Raw genomic sequence first — 19,452 nt, 5'->3', positions numbered from 1 at the left:
CAGTGTGAGCACCAGCCCCTTCCACTCCTTTAGCCAGGTAATATGCTTTTTCCTTTTTTTTTTTCTTACTTTTTTTTTTTTTCCCATTATCCTTTTAATACAGAGCAGGGCTACTGATTACAAAGAGGCAGTTTGACTCCAGCAATAGGTCTTCTTCACTAATCCTCACTGTCATGAAAATTCCAGCTGCTACAAGAATAAGAGGCTCAATCCATATTTGCCAGCTCTAATATGAAATCTGTCAGAACCCAAATTAATGAGTTCCAAATTCCTTACATCACGATAACAGGTTAAGACTGGTCAATTAATTACATAAATCCTTCCCGATTCATTGTGCATTTGCAGCCCAGATTGTGTCTTACATTACTCCATGACACAAGGCCTTTTGGCTCCTGTTGTTCTGCAGAAAGGCCCCATTTAAGTGGAGGCTGCCTGCCACAGCAAAATGTTAAATGTCACACGTTAAATTTGCACTTTTCTGTAATTGCTTTTGTTAAAAAAAAAAAAATTAAACTACAGCACAGGGCTCCCAGTACACCACTATGCAGAGGGCTGGGATTGTACTGAATGGATCCCAGGGCAGGCAAGCTATCTTTTATAGTTTACACAGGTCTGAGAGTTTACAGTCTCCTTTGTACCTGGTGCCCAGTAGGCAGCAGAGCCCAGAACGTGCACGTCTGTGAAAATAAACCAAGTTTCCCTAAGATCTGTGGCAACAAAAGCATATATTCAGAAGATTCTTTTCCTTATGAAAGGATTAAAATAGGATTCTTTAGCCAGTTTCCCTTTTGTTTACCAGTAAAAGTATTAGATATATAAAACACTGTTGATCTACTCACCTTTTCAGGACCATATATTGTACAAACATATGTTATACTTGTGCAGGTCTTTGTGTAGGCTTTGCTATTTGTATTTGTAACTGGCACACACCTACAGAGGGAGAATAATTGAGGATTAAGACCTCAAAGGACAAAGACACAGTCCTACTAGAGAATGGACTTGAGGATATGGGGAGCGGGAAGGGTAAGCTGTGACAAAGCGAGAGAGTGGCATGGACATATATACACTACCAAACATAAAATAGATAGCTAGTGGGAAGCAACCGCAGAGCACAGGGAGATCAGCTCGGTGCTTTGTGACCGCCTGGAGGGGTAGGATAGGGAGGGTGGGAGGGAGGGAGACGCAAGAGGGAAGAGATATGGGAACATATGTATATGTATAACTGATTCACTTTGTTATAAAGCAGAAACTAAAACACCATTGTAAAGCAATTATACTCCAATAAAGATGTAAAAAAAAAAAAAAGAAAAAAAAAATCTCAAAGGACTTCAAAAATTATCTGGGCCTTATCCTTCTTAAAACATCAAAATGCACCTGGAATCACAACTAGTTAGATGTATACCTAGAACTATAGGCGTCCAGTGCCATCTCTCTTCACCACACTACATTTCCTGATGGAGTGGACTTTTTAAGTACCTAGGTACTCTGTATCCAATGGAACCTGTTCCGGTTGTGTTTCCTTGCTTCATCCTTTTGAGGGCTGGGTATTCTGCGAATACACAAGCGAGCAGATGATGCTCCCAAGCACCGACGGAAAGCTGTGTGAGGCGTGGGTTCTTTCCACTTGGGAGCCCTAACACCACGCCACCACACAGACAGCTGGCCAGACCCCAGGCGGCGCGTTCTGCCGCGGACCGCCGGGCCACCGCACTGGCCCGGCAGCGCCCCCCTCTGTCCTCCCGCAGCCTTGCATCGGGTCGCCGCTGGCCGCGCGCTTTTTTCCAGGGTAAAGGAAGCTCGGCCTCTGGGCTCTGGGCCTGATGGGGTGAGGGACTTGTCCCTCCCTATACGTCCCCCACCCTCCCACATACACACTTTAAACCCTGACCCAGGGCCGTTTCTGGACCCAGAGGCACGCGCTTCTTCCCCAGCGAGCCAGTCCCGACACCAAGCGTCGTCGGTCCCCTCCCTTCCCAGACAGATTAACGGATTAACGCGACGGCGCGCTTACCCGCAGGTTTTATTTAGGGTTCTGGGGAGACTAGAGGAGAAAGGGGTCGACTAATGTGTGTGGTGCGTGCGCAGATAAAACTTTCGCAACGCCTGGGCTTGGCCCCAGCCCCGCCGCGACCCCGGGACGCTCCGGGGCCGCTCTAGGCCTGAACCACACCCGCGCCGGCGGTGCGTCGTCCCCCCTTCTCGGGCCGGGCGGCGGGGCGGAGGCCGCAGTGCCGCGCGAGCATCTGCAGAACAAAGACTCGGGTCCAGCCCTAGACTGAGAACGGCCGCCGCCGTCTCCCCGGCCCGGCCGCCCTGACCCAGCCAAGCCCGAAACCCACCCGAGCGGCGGGGGCCGGCTCCACGCGCGCTGCCAAACCAGCGGGGACCCGGAGACGACTGAACCAGGAGGCCCCAGGGGGTCATCGGTATTCAAAGCTCCCTCCTGCACCAAACCCACTACCCCAGGCCCCTCTGCATTATTTTATTTATTTATTTTTTTCAAGCCGCCAAGCTGTCACTCTAACTCTGGGAAGGGGACCTCGCGGTGCCCACGTTCGAGGCAGGTGGGCAGGGGAGGGGGCTCTGCAGGTCGGTGATGTAAATGCTGTCTCTTTGCGGTTGTTGTTCCCACTCACCACCCGCCGTCCCCCTCCACCCGGGTTTCTCCCCCCCTTTCTTTCCGCCGCGCAGTTGCTATGGGTTACCAGGGCGGTTGCCATGGGTTACCGGACCGAGGCCGACTGGCTCGCTACCTGCCACGCAGTCGCCGCCGCCGCCGGAGGCTGAGCGGCCAGGGCGGGAGGCAGCGGGAGCGCGCGTGTGCGGGCCGCAGCGCGGGGAGTGTGCGCGAGCCGGCCGGGCGCTGCAGCCAACAGGCGGCCCGGGTGCAGCCGCGGGAGCGCCGCCGCCGGTGGGGTGGGGGGCAGAGCTATAAAGAAGGCCCAGAGGTAAGAAACAAGCAAAAACAACCGCAAGTTATGCCCGTGCTGTGCCTCTAGCGGCAAAGACAAGCGGTGTGGGGCTTTGGATGGGTCTACACTTCTCGTCGGGGGAGAAAGGGTATTTTCCTCTTTAGCATAAACCATTTGCATAGTGTCTTTAGACCAGAGTTTAAATTCCTTAGAAAACTGTAGCTTAATTTTTTTTCTCGTTTCCTATCTTTTGAAAACAAGTCTTTGGAATTTTGGAGAAAGAGAAAAGGGTCACTACCAGAGTTTGCGCAGCTAAAATAAATTAGTGTCCAATGCACTGTTCATAACAATGATCTAGAAAAGTTTCCAGCAAGAGTGAAGAGCAATTGTGCCTGACTTAAAGGAACAATGGTGACTCGTTTGTGAGCTGCATATGGCAAAGAATAGAGCCAAAATCCTTTGTAAATACTTCAAACTTAAAGAGATTGTTGCTTATTTACGTCCTAAACTTTTTGAACTCCATTCTACTAAAATGTATTAATTTTTTATGACCTTTATGTGCAAAGGAAACTGTATCTATGTTTTGACTGTCAAACTGCAATAACTAATTTCAGACAGCTTTGTTTATTTGAAAATATGTGTATATATATTATATATATATAATAAAGGTCTATATTCCAAACAAAAGCAGAAAATTGTATTGAAATAAATTGTTCCTACATTGAAAAGATGCTGCATTATATTCATAGGATACCAACTAAGTGATTTAAATATTAAGAGGAAAACTATTTAGAAATAGAATAAACTTTTGTTATTTTTATCTTAAAATTTTAGAGGCCTTTCATGGAAAAGGGTCTTCCTTTATAGCTGAAATACTGAAAACCTTATTTGTACCACAGTAGCTCAATAATGATGACTCCTTAAGGCACCAAAAAACATAAACTGAGTTCAAAACAACATTCAGTTTACTGTTGGGATATAATGGTAATTGTGGCTAGGATAAATGAATTTGTTTAAATTCTTAGTAGCCATAAAAGAAATTTTATTTTTTTTTACCAGACTATAGTAAGGTTATTGCGTATCACTTGTTTGTATTTAATTACTTAGTAAAATGTGGACTAGGCTTAAAAAGCTCCTGCAATGTATTTAATATCTTAAGGGACATAACTACTTAAAGATTAACATTTCTGTTTTTCCTTAGTAATTTTTAAAACTTGAAATTTTGACTAGAATTTAAATCACTTTCTTCCAAGCGAGACTTTAAAAGAAGCCCTAAGTAACAGGTTATTGACTTTCATTGTTGACACCTTTGGGTTATATATAAAACCAGTTCTCAAACAGAACACATAAACTATCTTTATAGGTGAATAAGTGTGCCCTTTAAGAATTAGCCAGGGAAATACAGTTTTTTGTATGTAAATCATAAAGCAACCAGGATTAGAATTCTTTAAATTTGTTACATTTAAAATAGTTTTAAATAAACATCTATGCTATTTAGTTATTTAAGTAATTGTTTTCTTTTTCTAAAGAAAGCTTTATAAAAATATGGCGGAGAAAAATAAGAGACTTGAACAAAACAAGAAAGCCATTGGGGGCTGAAGTTCATTTAAATATTTCAGCTGCAGGAAATCAGTTTAAAGAAGCCAGTGCTTAGATATCAAAACAACCAAACCAAGGCTAAACCTTAAATGTACACAACTACAGTGAATATGAAACCAAATTTTACCAAAATTATTCATTAAAAATTACTAATCATTCAGAAACACACTGAATTTAGATCTAAGACAGAAGAAATAATATTCTCTTGTATAAAATAAGCGATCCAACAAACTGGAGTTGATTTTTTCATGTTTAATGTGAAAATGAAGATCTCATGAAGTTTACATATCACAGTATTAGGCATTACTTAATATCAATTTTGATAGCTATAGTTACATCATCTAAAAATCACATGACGATTGATGGCACGTTATATGCTTTTCAAAATTGCAGTAAAACAGAAATAACGTGAATGCAAATACGTATTGCCAAGGACCTAGGGATCACACTCAAATGACTGGATGGCAAACTTTACATGTTAGCAAGATAAAAAGAAATTGCTAAATCTTTTTTCCCCCTGTATTAAAATAATGAGTCTTAGATGACAAAGTAACAAGATCCAAGATATCTTAAATCAAAATATTTACGAAAAGTTCAATGATGTTTTAGAGCAAACAAAAAGGCGAAATTAAGGAGATCATTCGTATTCTAAATTTAACTTTTTCTGTTGGTTCTTAGTTACAAGCATTTCAAAGACTCTTTAAATAATACTTTTAAACTCCTAGTTAAAATAAAATGAGGTGAGGTAATATTTAATTAAAGCAACAAGTTATACCAGTTATGTAAAAATATCTTCCTGTTAATTTCAGAGATATTTTGTACCATTCAACAAGGAAGAAACTTGAACAATTATCTCAAGAAAATGCTGCTTTATCTGAAATTTGAAGTTCAGTATACTTTATCTAAGACATTTAATCTTTGGGCCACTAAAAAAAGAAAAAAGACATTTAATTACTGCTTTATAAAATAAGCATTTATAGATGCTCAGGCAAATGCCTTAAAAGAAAGGACTTTTTAAAAATGAATAATTCTGAAATTAGCAAGTTCATATCCTTTTCTAAATTATGGGAATATTTATTGGCAAAATTTATTAACTTTCATAAGATCCTACTTTTAACTTAAAAAAGTAACAAGCAACTGTCACTGACACTGATACTTATCTAGTGATAAGAAATTGCACATAAAGTCAGAAAATAAATCATGAACCTATAATTCTAATTACACACAGATAATGAAAACAAATGGTTTGTTTCCAGAAACCATGTGTTAAAGCTGATTTTGGACAATGAAAATGTATTTCTGAATCTATATATTGCAAATATAAGCAAAATGACTAGTGCTATTTCTAGGCTTTTTCTCTAAGATGTAAACATTATTTTAACATGTCTCTCTATTCATAAGATACATTTTCCATTTACGTGTGAAATAGAATACTGGAAAGGTTAAACACTCTTAAAACATTTCAATCAACCACCCCAAAAGTGTTTTCCCAGTGCAGGGGAGGTACCCACAGAATTCCAGCCGCCTGTCTGAGAGAGGCATTCTGGTCTGTGCCGAAAGTCTTCCTAGCGGCTATGACCATACCTGCTGTGTTTATGCTAACACTGCCCCAGTGATACAAGAAGGAATGCTCTATCTGGATTTCAAATGCTACCTATTTACCTATCTTTTAAAATACAATAAAGCCAACTAGTTTTTTTTAAACATATAAGTCATTTCATTTGAGGGCAGGATCTTGTTTTACCAATAGCGTGCGCCTATCAAGGAGAATACTGCATTCACTGGCTTTTAGCTTTTTACAGAAGCTTAGCCAAAATAGGACAACATAAAAAGACCACTAATAAACAACACAACATCTTCACGAATTTAAATACTTAATATGACAGTGAGCTTTAGGTAAGAATATATTATTAGCAAGCTTTCTGCTCTACGACTGGACACAGTTTGCTATTCCTAAAATGGTAACATTAGAATTATTTTTCAGGATTCCTGCAGAGCTGTGCTCATTTTACATCCGTGTGAACTGCTGTCATCACTACTATGTCCAAACCCAGAGGATGAACTGGAAAAGAAGAGAGGGGGAAAATAATAAAAAGAGGAAATTGGTTTTCACAACACACTCAAAGCCTGAGTAACAGAGGAGAACTTTAATTATCTCCAGTCACAGAGAGAGACAGGAAATTTGGACTTTTAATTAGCCATTTGGAGTGCAGTTGGATATTTTTTTAGCTAGATAATTTAAACGCGAATAATTCAAGTCTGACTAAATGAAAGTCACATAATCAGAATGCAGATAATTGAATTTCTACTGCATTCATTAATTCAGTGTGGAGGTGTGTGTGAAGACTACTATGATGAGCTGTCACAGCTCAATAAAATCTCAGTCAATTAATTTTTTCATTATCTTAGTATTACATCAACAAAAAAGTGGAGTGTGTGTATATATCTATACACACGCGTATGTGCACGATGTGTTATATAAATACGTATACATTAAATCAAAATGCAAGGAAATACCTTTCTGAATCATAATCTATATCATTTTCTTTTTTTCCTTCTTCTTCTTCTTCAGGGAAACGTCTGTTCATCAAGGCAAACTTGTGAATTGCTTCTTCTACAGAGTACTTAGTCTGCCCGGAAACACATGCCTCGATGTCTTCTGAATTCAGATGGCTTTGCAGGAAGAGGTGAAGGCTGCTATCTGAAAGCAGAAGTGCATTCTGTAGGACCCTATGTAAAAGAAAAAAGGAGACATGACCAGTGGACGGGGATGGACAGTTATAGGGTGGGAAAGAAAAAAACATTAGAAATGTGCCACTGAAGTAATTTCTCTACTATGGCAAACTTGGCATCAATTACGACTCTGCCTATTAAAGGGATGAAAGCATATGTTAACTTTTATTCCATTATTTGGAAATTTAGGTGAGTAAAAACATGAAGCTAATAGTTAAGAACATCTGTTAAAAGAATAACTTCAAGGACATTTCTTCAATTTAACCATCTGTTATGACCATGTGGATTAATTATGGAAATATTTTGCTTAGATAGTCACAGAATTTTATTCTGCTTTTAAAAAATTTACTGCCAACCAGCATGTCAATTCTGTGATCTTTATTGGCTCGGCTGTCATAAAACATCAAAACTTTCAACAACTATTAAAAACTATATTGAAAAGTCAATAGATTTCTCAGCATGTCTTACATTTTCAAACTTTACAAGGAGGCTTATATACGTGTTCAAAGGGCTCAGTTGAGAGGTGGCTTTTTTGAATACTTAAGATTGACTAGAAATTTCTACAAAATCTTCAGCAGCACTACTTATCTATTTTTAAATGAGTCCCTAAATAAAATTGCTCCCAGACAATTTTTACCATATATGTAATTAAAGTATAATTTTGTAATAAGTACATACTAGCCTTCCCACATGCAAGATCAAAGTTTACAAAGAGAATACAAATTTCAGCAGGTGCATCAGAACTACATGGAGAATGAAAAACTGCCCTGTAGCAAAATCTGCACGTGCTCTAATTCATATTAGCAGTGAATGTGTCTTTTTCTGAAATGCATGTCAAAGAATACCCTTATATTTAAATAAAAACTGGTTTTCTCTTTTTAGCAGAGATTTTGATGTAGGATAATTTAGTCTCTATTAATAGCTTGATAATGATATAACACAGACACTAAGACCAGATATAGGGGACAAAACTGAAACACTGAAACCCAAGTATAATTCTGTCCAACATGGGATTTTTCATATAGAGATCTATGAAAAATAGAGTATGTATTTCATACCAAACGAAACTTACTTTATATTCTGCATTTTTTAAACAAGTAATTAGATAAGTAAATCTCTTTTGGCCATTCATATCAATTTACTTAAAATCCAGGGTCACTGGAATATTTCCTTCTCTTCCATATAAAACAGAATTATTTCTTCAAGAAGGCAAGCATCTAAAAATGCACAGTATCAAAACCAAAATCTAGCTGTCCTCTTTGCTTCAAATAGGCTTACAAATGTAGTTTGAGAAATATTCTTTACTGACCTACTAAAAGGAAAAGGAAAACCTTTGTGCCTTTTTAAAAGGCAAAGTCTCAAGCAAAGCAGTTAAATATTTACACTCCCTCCATGTCCTCTGCCCTGGATGCCCTCAGAAGATGACCATATCACATGATAAAGATTAATTTACTAAGTATAAGGAGTAAAGTAGTAAATCCCTTTTACTACTCTTTGAGATTTATTTTCTACCTTTATAAATGTTTACCACTCTTGTTTTAAATGCTTCAAATCAAGAAAAGATTTATATAGCAACGACTCATTAATATTACCTTGCATTTGCTGTGAAGTTTGAACAGAGTGTTTCCTGTGTCCTTTGTCAGTGGTTTCCTGCCAGTAATGTTACAAGTAACTGTTCATAGGATTATACTTACTGCTTTGTTTCTGCTGGAAATGTATTTTCTTTATAAAATAATGGGTAATCTTTAAAACTGATTTTAGATGGTTTGAGGCATTACACCACAAAAGTAATGAGCACTAATGCCAATGATATTGGACACAAATTCATTTTAGCTTTATTTCATGTCTAAAGCAATTCTACTGAGCCTTGAACTGGTCACACACTGTTATTAACTTGCTAGTAACCTAACACATGGGTACAGCAAACGAAAGTGATCAGAGTCCAGGTTGATCAGGACCTCAAGGCTACTGTCTTTTTTCTTGAGCTATAATTCAATTTCCAATTTTACTGTGCATTAGACTCATTTCCCAGTGTTTTCTTTTCTGCTTAATACTGCCATCTGGAGGACACACAGGTGAACAGCCAGAGGGAGCCTGGCACACCCAGCTCACGATCCTGAACTGGGAGAAGGATGTTCAGGGAACATCTGAACACCCACACAGGCCCTGAGTTCAAAAACATGTGCCAGGCACAGTTTAGGTTTTTTGAATTGCTTCTGTCTGATTGGCTAAATTTATGCCACCGTACTCCATGGGTATGAGTTTTAAATAAGCAAAAAATACTTTTTTATTGTATTTAGGATTTTTATTTTCAGTCCAGTATTTCATTCCAAAATTAAAAATACAAAATTTTTAGAGTGTTTTCCCATCTGGTTCAGTGAGCATAATTAGTTCATTTTAAGTAATATCTGGTTTATTATATATCAGAGAGTGTTGTGACTGCCATAATATTAAACCTTATTTTTACCTTAGTCATACTTGTGCCACATTTTCCACCAACAAATCTAACAGCAGAAAATCAACTTCAAACTTAATATAAAGAGTACTTTGTAAAACAGGCAATAAAATGTCATCTTTATAAGCCTCCATAAAAATAAATGTATACAATTTTCAAGCCTTTATAAAAGGAACAAAAAATAGCCTCTAGAATTTTAAAGGAATTTCTGAAAGGATATTTACAACACAAGTAAAAAGTTATTCCTTTCTCCATACCAACTTTTAAATTAAACAAAGCAAAACCTGTTTTTCCTTGAATTAAACACAGCTGAAAATCTGGTTTTCCTCAATGTGATTTTATTAGGTGTATTATATATTGGTTCAGCTGAGAATATATATAGCTATGCAAAACCATGTAATCCTAACTAAGGATGCCCTGAGTCTACTGAACCCAATATAATGATATGTATACACATCTGTATAGTGTGTGGAAGGTTAGCAGTTTGATATAGGAAAAAAAATTAATTCAGCCTGTTTACCTCTTACCATGAGAAAAATAAAACCTACAAATCTTCATTGAAGACACTCATGATCTGTGCTGTGGTGCCCTCTATTGAACACAAAGACATAAAAATTGTGTGTGTGTGTGTGTGTGTGTGTGTGTGTATGAAACTAGCTGTAGTGTTTCCATGGTATCCTTTTGCAAAAAAATTTTTTTTATTCAATTCCTTAAATTTTTAAGAAATACAAAACTGTAATACAAAAGTCTACATTGTAAGGTACATGTAGTTATATTAATGGGGGTGGATTCAGTAAAGAAGGAAAGCTGGCTCCCATTTGTGATAGCAATCAAATGTAAAAAATTAGTAGGAATGCCAATTTCATAGTTAGAAACTTACCAACAGAGTTTATCATTTAGTCTATAACTTCTTTTTTCATAACTATTAGTAAAAGTGACTTACAATTTAAAAGTAACTGGGGGTGGGGGGAGACCGCAAAGGGAGAATATAGCCAAGATTGAGGAAAAATGAATATATTTGAAAAATCTCACAATCATACTGACCAAATTTAGCTAGCATTTAAGAGTTCTAATTATAAACCTGCCAGTTCCTGGGATTAATATAGTTTCTCTACCTTTCTTATAATTTCCTTGTCTATAAAACTGAGATGAAACCTGACTCCTAACGTTGTAAGTATTGAGATAAAACATGTAAAAAGCTAAACAGCCAGTGTTCAATAAAATAGTATAGATTACTCTTATTTGATATCCTGGCAAAGAAACAACTTTCTAATTCCTCTATGAAGAGTGGCCTGGATATGTACTTTGCTATTAATTATGTATTACTTCACAAATGACCTTAAAATGGAAAAAATATATATTTGTATTACAGACACACACCTATGCACAGAGACAGCAGCATTTTGGTTTCAAAGGGTTTGAACATATATAGCGCTCTTAGTTCATGACTTCAAAACTTACCTAAAAACCAAGTTTTAAAAATACTTGCTAAAACTCTACAGCACAGGCATGTTTCACATTTTAATGCTGTGGTGTTTCCCTCTCAAGTTCCGAAGGTGCTCTACAAACAAGGTACAGGCTGCTAACGGTGGCCCTACTTAATGGGTAACCAACAGGGCCTCAGAGGACAGCAAGGTGGGGTCAGGACACAGATGGCTGGCTGAGTTGCATGTCACATCCAGTTTCCCAAAGTGGGCTTAGGCTGGGGTGACAGAGTGGGTGGGGTGTACCCGGGGCAAAGAGATGCGAGGTTGCTATTTCTACACAAACTAGACAAAGAACATGAAGACTATGCATCAGAATCTGAGGGGCACAGGAAAGAAGGTGGCGAGGATTGGAAGGGCCACAGTATTCAGGGCATTTAGGTCAGGACTGAATCCAACCGTGTGGTATTAGACTCCTTACTTCCTTCAGGTTCAAACCACGTAGAAGCACCAGCTTTCATTTTAAATGTGAAACTCATCGCTTGGAGACTAATGTTCACAGACCATAATGGAACAAATAACATCACAAGAGAACTTGGTGTCCGTTTCATGATTTGACTTCTGGATGGTAATCCAGATCCAATTTTAATGAATCTAGCCATCCCTGGTATGTATATAGTTGCTTCCCACTAGAATGGAAGCTTCAAGAGGTCAAGGATATGTGTCCATCTTGTGCAGTCCTATATCCCCAGTACCCAGCCTGGTCCAAAGCAGTCACTTAATAAATAGGTTTGCAGAGTCCTTTCCAAGCCATCCTCTGAATGACTTAACTACCCGTGAGGTCGGCAATACATGTGTTACATTATTGCATTCTTTCTAGCAAACCAAGGCTCACAGGAATGAAGTGACTTTTCCAAGGTCGAAGAGCTAGAAAACAATCAGAAGCCAAGATTCACAGGGGACCTGGAACCCAGTTCCTCAAGCCCCTGACCCACGACACTTTCCATTATGACCTCTGCATCAAATTCAACCAGAAAACTGCCAAACGACACAGCATGCCCAACAACCTCAAGTAACTAAGCACAACCCCTCTGCAGCCCAGTGACCCTCACTCTGGCATGAATCTGGTTGACCAACTGTGCAAGAAAAGGTCATGTTTAAAACAATGAAGTGATTCCTGGTCGAAAAACACATGCCCTGCACTTAACCAGCAACATAAATATAGAGACACGGGCTGTCCTTTGATCTCAAATAAGGAGATTCCTCTACCCAAAACATGTAGCTCCCCGACGCTTGTGGGGACTGCAGGATTTGACTGGCTCTGTCCAGGCCTCACTGGCAATGGCCAGTCTGCAGCTTCCCTGAGCAGCATCTGGAGCGACAAGCCACTCTGCAAACTTGGCTGCGGGGACCACGTCTTAAGGGAGAGGCCATTAGCCACCTGGGTCCCATACAGACAATTAAAATTGGAGCTATCCCCAAAGGGAAAGGGCAGAAGAAACTTGACGGGGTCTTTGTCATGCCTATGATGCCCCAAAGAACACCACTGTGAGGTTTTCTGAGAACCTGGCTCGGTTAATCAATTCTTCTGGTCTCTTGTCATTTTTATTCCTCTGCCTTCTTTTTCTCTACCAACCCTCCCTCAATTTATAATCTTGGATGTTTCTGTATGTCTCCATGACCCCCTCAAAGGAAAAGCATGATATCAATCTAATAGAAATAAATGTTAATATTCATGTGGATACTTAACACCCAAACCCTTGATGAGTGAGCCATATGGGGAGAGGGCAGTATATTATTTCAGGCTAGCTCAAAGTTACCGTGTAGGAAACTCAAAAGGAGACGGCTTCAGATCCCGAAGCTAGTAGAAAAAGACAGTTCAGGAGACTGGGCCCTGCCACTAACTAGTGGTCATAGGACTCATCTTATTTCCTTAACTACAAAACAGGAAGATAGAAAAATTAGCTCAAAGCTATTTCATTTAAGTGCATTAAAATAATGGCCAATACTTGGATACCACACATTATATGTCAGTCTGTTGTGAGTGCTTTACATTCGTTAACTGATTTAATCCTCTAGACAACCTTATGAAGTAGATACTATTATTACCCCATTTTATAGATGGGCAAACACAGGCACAGAGGAGGTAAAAGACTTGCCCAAGTCCCCAGCTAATAAGTAGCAGAAGCAGGATTTGAACCCAGGCAGTCTGGCCTTAGGGTCTGTGTGCAAACCACTGTGTTGTCCCGTGGGATAGGTAGGTATTCCAGCATTCCAGAGTGGAAAAAAAGGGGAATTATAGCAGTGTGAATTCAAGTCACTTTCACTGCAGTACCAACCATCACCAAGTACCCCAGAGTTAATAACCCACTGAGACTATTCAAACACCAATTAATACTCCCTTATAAACATTCTCTCCAAAGAGTATCACTAAGCTATTCATTTAGAGGAGCTCAGAAGGGTATTAGCAGCCCATCGTAGAGCTGATTTTGGTCTGTCGATCCTAAATGTTGTAAATAAAGAGAATTTCTAAGAAGTGCCTTTTTAATAAGGCATATTTGTTTCCTGGCAAATTTTACTTTTGTCAGCTAAACTCCCAAGCAATTTGGCTCTGCTTTATAGCTTAAGGGAGTATATATTTATTATCTGATTCAATTAGTTTATTGTTTTCTTTCTGGAAAGTTTGGTCCCGAATATGCACTGTGTGATGTGAGCCACAAGATGGCGCTCTAATATAGGAAATGAACTACTGAGAGTCCCTCCAGAGCAGATTACTAGCGTTTTAGAAACAGAAACATTCTCCCCGACTTGATCACAGGACGCTCAACTCTTGCAAAGCACTGTGCTCATATCTCCCATCTGGCTGCAAAAGTTTCTGCATACTTACTTTCTGAGGAAATCTTCCAAACCCTGACGGCGTTGATCTACATGCTGGCGATTGTTCATGTTGAAAAATAGGTTTTTAGATGGAAGTTCTGGCAGTTGTCTTATGAGAAAGAAAAAAAATGTTTTTAATCATCAAATTAAGGTGGTTTAGTTACAGAAATCCCTCAAAATGAAAGCAAATTGTGCATGATAATTATCACACAACTATTATATACATATTATATGGTTATATTATATAATAAGGGTGTGAGAAAATCAATTAGCTTAAACAAAAAAAAAATTTTTAAACATTTTTGAGGACTTTCATGGTCAATACTCATACAAGCTGGTACAATCCAAGTGATAAATTTTGAATTCAGATGCAGTAGCTGAAAAAACCTAACTAAAGCTATATATTGCGATCAAGAAGAAAGCCTACAAAATCCTTCATATTTTATATATCTTAATACATGTCAATTTTTTAATTGAAGTATAGTTGATTTACAATACTGTGTTAGTTTCAGGTGTTTTCCATTGTTTTTCAGATTGTTTTCCATTATAGGTTATTACAAGATATTGAATATAGTTCCCTGTGCTATACAGTAAATCACTGTTGTTTATTTTATTTATAGTGGCATGTCAAATTTTAAAATATTGAATATAATAATAAGGTCTCCTCAATATACTCTTTAAATCACTTACACCAGTAATGCATTACTTTGGAGTCTCTGCCTCAGCCACACAAATTCTCTATATCTTCTTCGTACACAGGATGTTTTCATTGTAAAACACATGCTATTGGTCTGTTTAAAGAAAACAAAAAATATAAGCCTCACTTGAGGAAAAAATGCTTTTCTTATATCTATAACTCCCTATATGCCCCCAATATTCATCTAAAGTAGGATTTTAAAAATCAAAAATACATTTGCATTTATGCCAGACTCAAATAGTGCACATAACCCACCAATATAGCATCCATGAAGACAGCTGGGGTGACATAAATGAGCAGTGTTGTCCTGGGGCAAGGCATGACCCTGCACTTCCCTGAGTCCTGAAGTAGCTTCCTGCTCACCTATTAGCACTCCCTTCAGAGACAAATCATAAACATTAAATAAATCCTGAAGAATAAATGACCAATAAGAGCTCAGGGTCATCCACTGCATTCAACCCCATCCATCCATCCGTGGAGAAGCCTTTGGGGATTAGAAACACCTTCTCTTGGTCCTTCACATGACATCGCAGAAGCTGTTGTGTCCTTGATATGGCCATCGCCACAGATCACACAAATCACCCAGAATCCTGAAATCACTTTTAAACAAGAGATCAGCATTTCCCTTCTCTACTTAGATGTGCAAGGAAGCGTGATCAAGTAAAAAGAGACATGTGGTGCACAGGATGAGTATGTGCATGGAGGACCCAAATTCCAGTCCTGGCTCTGCTGTAAGGCAAGTCACTTAAACTCCAGTTCCCTGAATGGTAAAATGGGGATGAAATAGTACATCCCAATTTCACAGGGTTGTTGTTATTAGGATTGATAACATGCACATGGCAAATGTTATCTCTTAATAGTATTATTAGTGACTAGACATTGGTTTCCTTCCAGCTACCTTAAGGCAAACTTAGAAAAAGCCACCATCAGAGTCCCTGCCCAAAGCAAAACAGCAATGCTTCTCCTCTGGGTAAACACAAGGCTGGTAAATATGTGTGTTCCTCCTTTCTGTAAAACAAGAGACTGGCTTATTTGTCTGTTGGTTTTGTAAGAAGATCTCTATTCTGCCTATTAATTTCAAAATTCTATTTCATAATCTTTACACTGCCAAATGGGAAATTTTTTTGCCCCCAAGATTTATATCATTTCAAAAACTGTTATCAACCTACCACTTAATAAGCACCCAGCCGCTGTTTTCCTTGGAAAGTGTCAGGGATGGTGTACATTATTTCCTAACCGTTCCCATGAAATGTATGGCACAGTTCCTGGTATTCCTGAACTTCCTAAAATTCAAAGAACCTCAGGATACAGAGAGGTTAAGAGACTTGCCCCCAGAATACTTATTGGCCTAAATCCCGTCATGGACGATATGGCAGCAAACGCACTGGATGGAGTCTGTGGCACAATAATAACGTTGTGGGACTTCCCTGGTTGCGCAGTGGTTGAGAATCTGCCTGCCAGTGCAGGGGACACGGGTTTGAGCCCTGGTCTGGGAAGATCCCACATGCTGCGGAGCAAGTAAGCCCGTGCGCCACAACTACTGAGCCTGTGCTCTAGAGCCCACGAGCCACAACTACTGAGCCTGCGTGCCACAACTACCAAAGCCCGCGTGCCTAGAGCCCATGCTCCGCAACAAGAGAAGCCACGGCAATGAGAAGCCCACGCACCGCAACGAAAAGTAGGCCCCACTCCCCGCAACCAGAGAAAGCCTGTGCACAGCAACGAAGACCCAACGCAGCCATAAATAAATAAGTAAAATAAATTTATATATATATAAATAATAATAATGTTGTGTGTGTGGATTTCAAAGCACACCAGGGTCTCCCTCTAACGTGACCCTTAGGGACTCAGGCAGCAGGCCGTTTACTCCAGAATTCGTGCCCTAACAAGGGCTGGGTGAGTATCCTCTCAGTGCTCTCTCCCCAGAGAGAACCAGGCCATTGCAGGGCCTCTTGAACCTCAGGCAGAGGTGGAGTTCAGTTCAACTGCTTTTCATTTCTCTGCTCAGAATCACTGTGCATGCAATAACTGGAGATCCATCTGGTGCCTACACCAGACAAAGGTCTACCTATAAGTCCTTCATTTGCAGGACAAGCTCAGGAGAGGATATATGAAGGACTACCCACCTCGACAGTCCACTAGTTTAAAATTCCAAGTAAATGCTACAACTTCGGAGTTGCCTGGTATCATTTCCCTTGAGGTTAATTTAAGTGTGTTTAACACCAGCTTCTCTACCTGCAAAGCTCTATGGGTACAGCATCTAAGTGAGGGTAACAAGAACTCTCCAGTCTCCCCACCCATTCCTAATCGTACAACAATACGTAGAAGCCTCTTCAGGATCAGGCTACACTGAGATCACTAATTTATTAAGTTCCTCTAAATCTAGTTGCTTGTTTCTGCTATCTATCAAGCCAAGAACATTTATTCATTGTCAATTTATTAGCATCTCAGAGAAACACCAGAGCCGCCACCAAATAACATGTGTCGAACCCATTATGGTTCTGGTTTTAGATGGACATTTCTGAATTCAAGTCACGTTATTTATGTAGAAGAGAAGGATCTATACTTTCATTAACTCCCTGTAGATAATTAAATTTCATGCCTACTATAAAGTGTGTCATAAGGACCCACAAATTTTTTAGAGGAAGTCAAAAGGCAACTAAAGAATTTCATTTCATTTTCAAATGCTTAGTCTTACATACTTGTATTATAATTTTCCACACAGAATGCATATATGGTGTGACATCATGAGTAAAACCAAAACAAAATCTAAATACAAGGCATACCCTGGCAATGGGCTTCAACACAATCATCAAAAGAAGCAGTTCTGAGTTTTTACTTTATTTTCTAAGTTGGGGAACTTTGAAAGAAAAAAGGGAAGAAAGGAGAAAAAAGAGAAGTTTTGTGGGTGGTATCTGGGTACCCAATATACCAATGTAGCTATTAACAATGTGAAGATCAAAAGATGGCTAAATTTTATCTCACCTGTTCTATACAGTCACAGATAAAATCTGAGCCCATTTCTATGCTCTCAAGAAAAGTCTGGACTAAATTAGACAAAAGAAGTGACTATCTTCATGTTCAAGGGCCAATAAACTATATACACCTGTGGGCCAAATCCAGCCACCACCTGTCTTCACTAATAAATTTTTATTGGAACACAATTATACTCATTCATTTATATATTGTTTACGGCTACTTTCACCCTACAACAACAGAACTGAGTAATTTTGAGAGTCTGTATGGCCCACAAAGCTAAAGGTATTTACTACCTGGCCTTTTACAGAAAAAGATTGCTGACCCTCATTCAAGATAATCAGAGGAGGCAACACACCATACAACACTGTTCAAGAGATTATGATACAGTACTATTTCCAAGTAAAGTAAATCATTTCTAGTTATTTACTTATCTTAATTACTCAGAATTGAGACTAAGGCAAAATAATTCCATATATTCATTTCCTACTTTCCTGTTCTACATATAAAACACTGCACATCTCTTTTCCAGAGAACTCTACATCCTCTCAAAACCTAAGATTTATCAGGCAATATAGTCTCCAGAAATATGCTATAACAGATCATAAAGAAATACCATTAATGAGCTATAAAAACTCTTTCTGAATTTTAGATGTATTCACATCTTCATACATGAAGGCAATAAACATTAAAATATTAACAAAGGTACAATAAGGAATTCAAATAAAGAACTTTAGGAACCATTGTACTACTTCATTTAAGAGACAAGCACTAATTGTAATCATTCATATTCAGTTCTTTGAATTCAAAAAATTTTTATAAATTTCAATTATAAGTATATCATAGTATCCCATCAAATGTATGCTACCTAAAAATTACTCTGATTTCTATGGACTATTGATGGCATACTTACATGAATACATATCTCATAGTCAATATAAGAATGCCAGAAGTCCTCCTTCTGAATCCTAGGATCTCGAACCCAAACACTTACAAATTCCTGTAAGGGCATCACAAGCAAAGAAATAGGTTTCAGAATTGCAAATAGGGCTAAGAAGGGCTGAGAGAAATGACTGTACAAGAACAAAACTGAAATGAGCTTTAACCGATGTGGCTGTAATCCTTTAAAAAACAAGAAGTTAATGAATCAAGCGCCACAGGAAGTCTAAAAAACACTGTTGCCACAGATGGAATTTTTACAATAACGCAAAACTGAGCTGGGTGCACTTTTGGATAGTTTTACAGGTTATGTGAAGACAATAAGAACAAATACTCTAAAACTGATTTTTAATTTTGCATCATGAAAAATAGGTTCACATTTTTATCAAGTTTTCAAAGTGGTCATTTCTTACTTTCTTCATTTCTCTGAATTAAAACTATAGGCCCTGCCTGATAAATCACTTGCTAGAACCCAAGTAAGAAAGAGTGACAAAGGTCATGTGAAAAGCAAGCAAGGAGAGCTGAAAATGACTTTGTGTGTGCACCCCGACTTCCTGAGAATAAGCACTACTAACTTAGTAATAGAAAGATGAGCACCTTTGACACACTCTTCTATTTTTAAAATATACCTTCCCATGTAGTCAATCATTTCATCTTCATAACAATCTCATGTTATAGATAAGGGTTAGAAAAGTTAAAAAAAATACAAAGTAGATCATTTTGTTCCTTTTTAAAGATAATAAGAACAGGAAATAGGGGGTAAAATTTAAAATACAATATTTTTTTTTAAAAGTGCTCTTTATTAAATCAGCTTAATTTTAAAATATGAAAACATACAAC

The 19,452-nt window shown here is 38.5% G+C and overlaps 1 protein-coding gene across 1 annotated transcript; it reads right to left on the bottom strand.

Moving 5' to 3' along the window:
* Positions 1 to 6,209: 6,209 nt before the first annotated feature.
* On the bottom strand, positions 6,210 to 18,685 carry SNX10 (sorting nexin 10; the record flags this gene model as incomplete). Its single annotated transcript, XM_079711742.1, has 5 exons — positions 6,210 to 6,573; positions 7,029 to 7,241; positions 14,011 to 14,109; positions 14,691 to 14,791; positions 18,587 to 18,685. 5 exons carry the CDS (start codon positions 18,683 to 18,685, stop codon positions 6,492 to 6,494), a joined length of 594 nt encoding a protein of 197 aa, XP_079567868.1. The 3' UTR covers positions 6,210 to 6,491.
* Between the last annotated feature and the right edge of the window lie 767 nt (positions 18,686 to 19,452).

This window comes from Hyperoodon ampullatus, assembly GCF_949752795.1.
Source record: "Hyperoodon ampullatus genome assembly, chromosome: 9".
Classification (NCBI taxonomy): domain Eukaryota; kingdom Metazoa; phylum Chordata; class Mammalia; order Artiodactyla; family Ziphiidae; genus Hyperoodon; species Hyperoodon ampullatus.
This window is presented reverse-complemented; position numbering and strand designations above follow the sequence as displayed.